The sequence below is a fragment of the Dreissena polymorpha genome, chromosome 2 (genome assembly GCF_020536995.1).
Source record: "Dreissena polymorpha isolate Duluth1 chromosome 2, UMN_Dpol_1.0, whole genome shotgun sequence".
Taxonomy (NCBI): Eukaryota; Metazoa; Mollusca; class Bivalvia; order Myida; family Dreissenidae; genus Dreissena; species Dreissena polymorpha.
In genome coordinates, this window is record NC_068356.1 from 127,485,614 (window position 1) to 127,493,093 (window position 7,480).

A 7,480-nucleotide genomic window follows, 5' to 3' on the forward strand; every position below is an offset into this window, starting at 1 on the left:
TAAGGTTTTGAGCTGGTGACCTAGTTTATGGACTTAAATGACAAACATTTAAACTTCACTTAGATATAGTGAAAAAACATTCTGATTAAGTTTCATCAAGATTAAGTCATAAATGCGGCCTCTGGTGGTAACAAGGTGTTTAACCTGATGACTTTGCTTAAGTACACATGTGACCCAGATTTCAAATAGTTCTAGATATTGTCACGATAAACATTCCGACTATGTTTCATCAAGACTAAGTCAAAAATGTTCCCTTCAGAGTGGTTAAAAGGTTTTTCCAAGAGTTGATATGATGACCTTGTTTTTTTACAGTTTATCTAGATTCAACCCCAATCTAGAAATATTTAAGATAAATATTCTGACCAAGCATCGACAAGATTTCAGCGTTTTTCCTCACTACTTTGAGAATGGTGCCGGTACTGGGCTCATTGGGGAAGTACGCAGCATTTTCATCCAAATTGGGAAATGTATTAATTATGCTGAAAACTTTAGAAAACATGTACACATAATCAGTTACATGTTAATATCAATGTGGTAATTGATTTCCTGCAAAATCATGTTTCTACCAACACTAAATAACGAGTTTGTTAAACCAAACATTTTTTTTACTGAAGTTAAATCGGGGCTCTTGAGCCTCATGTTCCGTAGGATAACCTGGTTTGTGTCAGTAGACTCGACGGTCGATGAAACTTTGCTTTATAAACAACATCTGACAACTATGCACTTGACTCAATATTTGATACATAATCCCCAGTTGTAAGCAAAAATTCTATAAATGCACAATCGATTGATAATCAAATATTATATTAACTTTGATACTCATATTTCCAATATTTGTAGAAAAGCATCAAGACAATTAAATGTGTTAAAAAGACTAGGGAACAAACTATGTAAATTAGGGAAGATAAACATATATTACTCATTTATTATGTCAAATTTTAATTATTGTCCGTTAACATGGCATTTCTGTGGCAAAGTCAACACTAAAAAAATTGAAAAAATACAAGAGCGTGCACTTCGTTTCATCTACTCGGATTATACTTCTACCTATTGTGAACTATTATCCAAATCTAAAATACCATCGTTGAATGTACGTCGCTTAAGATCTATAGCTTTAGAATCTTTCAAAATAATACATAGAGACACACCTTCATACTTACATGACCTGTTAACTGTTAAACAGACTTCATATTCTTTCAGGTACTCCAATACTGCTGTTATACCTAAGGTAAGGACCACAAGATACGGCATCAGCTCTTTCCGCTTCAGCGCGGCCAGGCTTTGGAATTCTCTACCGCAAAACTTCAGAGACCAATCGAACTACAATTGCTTCCGAAGTCTGGTCAGTGCATGGAGTGGAGAGAGTTGCGCTTGTTCTTGCTGTTCCGCAGCTTCATAGCCTTATTTATTTACTAAATTTAGTTGTAGTTTTGTTTGCATTTAGTTTTATTTGTACTGCTTTTATTTATTTTTGCTTGCATTTCCCTTGTTTTCTTCTGTTTGCTTTGTTTGTATGTGTAGTTATCATCCCTTTCCAGTCTCTATAACCCTAAGAGCGTGAGTACTTTTGTTTTTGCCTAATTTGTGTGCATGTATTTGCTGCTTTTTATGTCTTAACTATGAAATATATTCTAATGTGTGTTATGCACTTGTGAGGAAGTTGCTGATCAGTTCTTTCCAAATCTGATTTGGGGGATATATGTTTTTTAGAATTGTCTTATTTGTCGCACTTTTGTGCTTATTTTCCTATTCAGTTTCTTATTTATTTTGTTTTATTGCAGTTTTTAGACCTAGGTCAAGATCAGCAACTTCAACACAAATTTTAATTTAATGTATTATTTCTGCCAATTGTATTTGTGATGTTTGTAGTCTGCCAGTTATTTAAATTTTGCCTCTGCATGAATATATTTGTTTTAAATACCTCATGTCTTAAAAGTCTATAGGATTAATTATGTATCATTTAATGCTGATGTTTGTTTTAAATATGCATGTTATTTATTGCTATTATTGTAAATGTCGGTTAATAGCTATTCATATCTAATGTTTCTTTGTTACACATGTACCGACTTAAAATAAAATTTGATTTGATTTGAATCTGCGGTAATATGATTTGCTGTGTTCATTTTACACGGATATTGGTTACATACTACTGAACGAGTAGTATAAGAGTATGGCTCTATGGAACTGAAGATACGAACGATTGTGAGTCAGTTATGCGTGAATAAACCAGTGTCACTAGCAATGGATAGTTTCAGTGGATTTGTGGCATTGCTGTACCTACCACACTAATCAGTCCTTACGGTGTACTCCTCTGCAAAAAATCGTGGCCAGTTACTAAAAAGACTGATATGGCTTTGATGTACTCCTTGTGGAAATTGTGCAGTTCATGCTTAATATTGTCAAAACATTTATATCGACAAGTAAAGCCGTTTAACAAATTATTATTTATTCAATTACCTAAAATTGTAAATGTTTTGTTGCATTCTCTGATAACCGTAATAAAATTGGTAATCCGAAACATGCTTTTTAATTTTAATGTTAACGCCATGTTATCAAATTCTAGTTTCAAATAAACAGTGAACAAGTCATGTATATTTCGTGTATACTGTTCATTCTTTGTTCTGATAAAAAGGGTGCGAAAAATATGCCTTTCGTAAAACGTCACGTTCACGCATAGAAAGCATGGGTGAATTGATTTTTTATATAAACCCAGTAGCTTAGAGACAATTGAAATATTTGTATTTCAGTTAAAACTGTTCTCTTTTATTTAAACTAAATTATATCGCGATTGATTTTGAATAGACATTTCCTCAAAATTAAGTTCAAAGCAAACATGTTTTATCTCTATCGTTACGGTTTTTAGATGATTCATTATTAAATCAGTTGGTATATTGTAGACAGTAAACAGACACTCTGACAAAACTGGATTTAGTGTTGGCAATGGTTATTGTGAAAACACACTTAGCATGTATACTAACGGTGATCTAATGTGTACAATGTGATGTTTTGACAAAAGGGATAAACATGTGCGTATGCAACTTGTTGCTGCTTTTTTTCTGTGAATAGGGATTTTTTTTGTGAATTGGGAAATTTTTATTTTGAAATTGGGAAAAATGGTCTCATTGGGAATGGTGCCGTTTTATATAGAGGAAAAACGCTGGATTGAGTCTTCTTGAGCTCTTCAGTGGTAACAAGGTTTTTTAAAGATTTGACATAGTGACCTAGTTTTTGAACCCACATGACCCAGATTTTGGCTTGGCCAAACTATTGTCAATATAAACAATTCCAACAAATCTCACCAAACTCAGCACAAAGCAGAACCCTAGACATAGGCTGATCCCAATTACTTATTATTTAGCACTTTGTGCTCAGGTTACCTACAAATATTTTTATTTATTCAATTAAATATAATAGTTTGTTGAAACATAAAGTAAGCAGATTAATATAATTAGTACTCATTGGCATCATGCATCATCCTTATAAAAAAAACTGACTACATTTTTGCTGAACTAAATTGGTTACAAAGCATTTTATTTTCATTTTGATTTCTTATCCATTAAATGCTTATGGTCGAAACCATTGTTAACAAAGACATACTTTCAAATTAGCTAAAATCAATAAAATGTAATGGTCCACTGTCAGGTATTATGACCATCATGCAGTTGAAAAAAACATGTGAGTTACATGTAAACGGGCTATAACAAATTGTTAGAATTCTGATAAAATGCAACTTTCCCAAATTGTAAAGTCATTTTTTTATGGAGAATTTCTTTGTTCTCAAAATAAGAGTTACACAAAATAATTTAATTAAATAATTAAGTGAAATCAGATGGAAGGCAACTATATACAGTCAAGTTACCATTACAGGATCAGTAGCGTAGTTAAGTTGTTCTGGTAAAAAGCAATACATGCTTCTTTAACAACAGTTTGATTAAATATAACCTATGCTTACTGATTTAGCACACAGCCATATTTTTAAACACAGGCAAAATGTATTTGTGATGCCTTTTTTTCGCCGAAGAATTCATGCATTAACGGATCAGTTGTAGCCATAACGGATCACGTGACTGAAACCACTCAGGGGACATCTAACACAATATTTGAACTGTCGAAACATAAAATGTGTTCTTTACAATGACCAAGTTATATTGCCAGTTATAACTTATATTCATTTTTTTGTCATTGTTTTCTATATGTGATCTTGTATCCACACTTTACGCATGGTGTTCTTGTGAAATTATCTGTTGAAAATCCTAAAAAGATCAACAGGATATCGGCATTTTATAAACCATGTAAATTGTTTGAATCATATCGAAATTGAACATGGAAAATAAATAAAACATTAAGATTGAGATCATTTATTGTCAGAATCAACAAGATTTGCATATATTTTAATATAATATATTATCAATACGCATATTATCACGCTTGATCCATTATTGCCCTAATTCTTCATTCCATTTTAATAAGGTGTTGCAAAATCTTGAACACGAATCAAAACTGAAATGGACTTTTGCAGGCAGAACGACTACTACTAAATGGCCTTTAAATTAATGCGTAAACTTCTAACTTTCCAACAGAGTTATAGTATGTGGCCGCAAAAATTATTCAACCTCGATCTGGAAACGAGTTGGAAGTCAACAAAGTCGTATATACATGTCAGCAAACATACGGAAATGTTTGACAAAGAGTAGCTCTGATTATGACTCAATCAATGTGTTTTAAAGAACTGGTCTTGAAGATGCTGTGTGCAAAATATCGTCTAAAAATGACAACTATTTATCGCGATACACAGTCTTGAACATCAAAGTGATCCGCTATAGGTAATGATCCGCTAATGGTAACTGGACTGTACACGTATTCATTAAAATTTAAATAATTTTAAACTAACACCCAACTGAGCACCTTTTGTACAGTTTTCACCCCTTAGCTAAAAGGCACCGGCAAAAAATCTTCTATTTAGAAGGAGTGCCATACATGCCATAATTTTTCAGACCAATTCCGGGACATTGAGTTAAATTGTCCGGGACTTTTGCCGATTTTCCGGGACATGTATAAAATGTAGCAATATTTAAAGACAAATGCATTTTTGGTTCGTTTTTTTTTGTTTCGCATCGTTAATTGCAAAAGTTCGAAAGCCTATCCGAAATACACTTGATTTATTAACGTCAAATTAAACATTACTACTTCCGTTACTAGATACAAGCCACGTGTTTTCAGTGTAAGCGTTCTAAACATAGATGGTAACGTCACTGCGTTATTGTTATTAAGACCGGTGTGTAACGCGTAGTTGTTGATACGCCTTTATTCATTTATAACATTTATATAATAAAAAATACAACAATACAGTACCGTTAGATCATCAACTCAAATCAATTCACAATACATACAACCAATCACAATAAAACAAATACAACAAAACAGTACCGGTAGATCGTCAACTTAAAATCCGGACAGTCACACATTAGTTACACACTTGTGCCATAGTGACGTAGTAGATTAAAGTCAATTAACAACCACATTAAACAATGCCACCTTTTCGGTTTGACCGCGAACGTGAGACAATCGATATGATAACAGGACCCCTGTTAATTGATCGATTTTGACACGTAGCGTAGTCTGACTATTCGGGTAGGCATTGCAGATATACACAGATTCGAGGTGCAGTTAAGCCTAAGATAAGGTACATGTATATATGGATTTTGTAAATTCCGGGACATTTGACAGATTTCCGGGACAGCGGGACAAGTTCTTCATTTCCGAGACTGTCCCGGACAATCCGGGACGTATGGCATGTATGAGGAGTGCTGTACCAGAAGAAGAAAGAGCCGATAGTCGATACTACGCATACACATGCAAATGAGAATCAGTCATTGTTAAAAGCGTCAAGTCACCATCTATTTATACCGTAGAGGTTATATGCTGAATAAATAACAAAAAGCATTCGATCTGTAAACCCACAACATCCTCAATCATCTTCTAAATACCTACATATCCACGATACTGGTGACAAACCCGACAGCGAATTCTCAACGCAAAAATATGTGACATATGGCGGGGAAAGGGAGATCACTCTAGGGTAATGGGCGGAAAGAAAATTATATGGCAAAAAGATCGAGTCGTATTTTTTATTCTGCAATATTTTGTTACTCAAATGTTATGTTTGTTACTAAATTCGTCTTGTATTTGTTCAGATTAAAAAAGAATAAAGATTTGCAAAATAATAAATGACTGTCTCTTGGTAAGACAATGTCAAGCCTTTTATTGGAACACAAGATTAATAACAAATATTTTGCTTTGTCAAGACGTTAGAATCGGCTAAGTAAGTTTTTTCTTTTGGTCACGGTCTCATGAGGCCGCTAAATGTCAAGGGGAACATAGACAGTTGCCTACTCTGCCATATGGGTAATCCAGGGCTGTCTCCACATGAACTGTACATTAATGCATGCACTTGTGCATAACTTTTTCACTATTGAAGATAGCAACTTGATATTTGGCATGCATGTGTATCTCATGGAGCTAAACATTTTGAGTGGTGAAAGGTGAAGGTCAAGGTCATCCTTCAAGGTCAAATGTCAAATATATGGCGTTTGTCCGTCTGAAAACTTTAACATTGGCCATAACTTTTTCAATATTGAAGATAGCAACTTGATATTTGGCATGCATGTGTATCTCATGAAGCTGCACATTTTGAGTGGTGGAAGTTCAAAGTCAAGGTCATCCTTCAAGGTCAAAGGTCAAAAAAAAAATTCGAAGCGGCATTCTTATGAAGCTGCACATTTTGATTGGTGGAAGTTCAAGGTCAAGGTCATCCTTCAAGGTCAAAGGTCAAAAAATAATATAAAAATTCAAAGGGGCTTTCTCATGAAGCTGCACATTTTGAGTGGTGGAAGTTCAAGGTCATCCTTCAAGGTCAAAGGTAAAAAAATATAATAATTTCAAAGCGGCACAATAGGGGGCATTGTGTTTCTGACGAACACATCTCTTGTTTGTTATTATTGCTGAATAATCATAAACAGCAATGCCCAAGAGTTAGCTCTTAGAGTTTCATATGCCTGATTCTTTCTAATCCTGTTTCAAGAAGGATAGACAAGTATGTATGATATATCAAGATAACGATTTAGTGGTTAATGAAATATACTGAGGTATGCATAAACTGATAAACTGTAATTGAAGGAATGGTTTGATTGTTTACTGTCAGTGATAAATATTAGTTGCAATAATCTAACTCCAAGCTATTGAACCTCCTGGTCGCTTAGAGCTGTTCGGATCTTCTCATAAAAGCTAAAAGCATTCAAGAAGAACAAGGATAAATATATTACATTAAAGTTTTATTTGTGGAAATATAGATCTAATAAATATTTATTTACTTCTTCTAATTGGAACACACCTTAACCCTTGTAATATATTTTTTACACAAGAACACTCATACTTTACCCGTGATATTCTTAAGTTCATGGTATGTGTAGCCAAGGGTTAC

The 7,480-nt window shown here is 33.8% G+C and overlaps 1 protein-coding gene across 3 annotated transcripts in view; it reads right to left on the minus strand.

The window, feature by feature from the left end:
• The window catches only part of LOC127868945 (BTB/POZ domain-containing protein 17-like), a 29,664-nt gene extending 23,552 nt beyond the window's left edge, over positions 1 to 6,112 (minus strand). The window contains exon 1 of one of the 3 annotated variants that reach the window (XM_052411153.1): positions 5,992 to 6,112. Coding sequence is in view for 1 of the 3 variants with exons in the window: in XM_052411154.1 (XP_052267114.1) it covers positions 5,988 to 6,051 (64 nt within the window). In the remaining 2 variants the exon portion in view is untranslated. Of the gene's footprint in view, positions 1 to 5,987 lie in introns of all 3 variants that reach the window. The other 2 variants (XM_052411155.1, XM_052411154.1) reach the window with 2 other exon arrangements.
• Between the last annotated feature and the right edge of the window lie 1,368 nt (positions 6,113 to 7,480).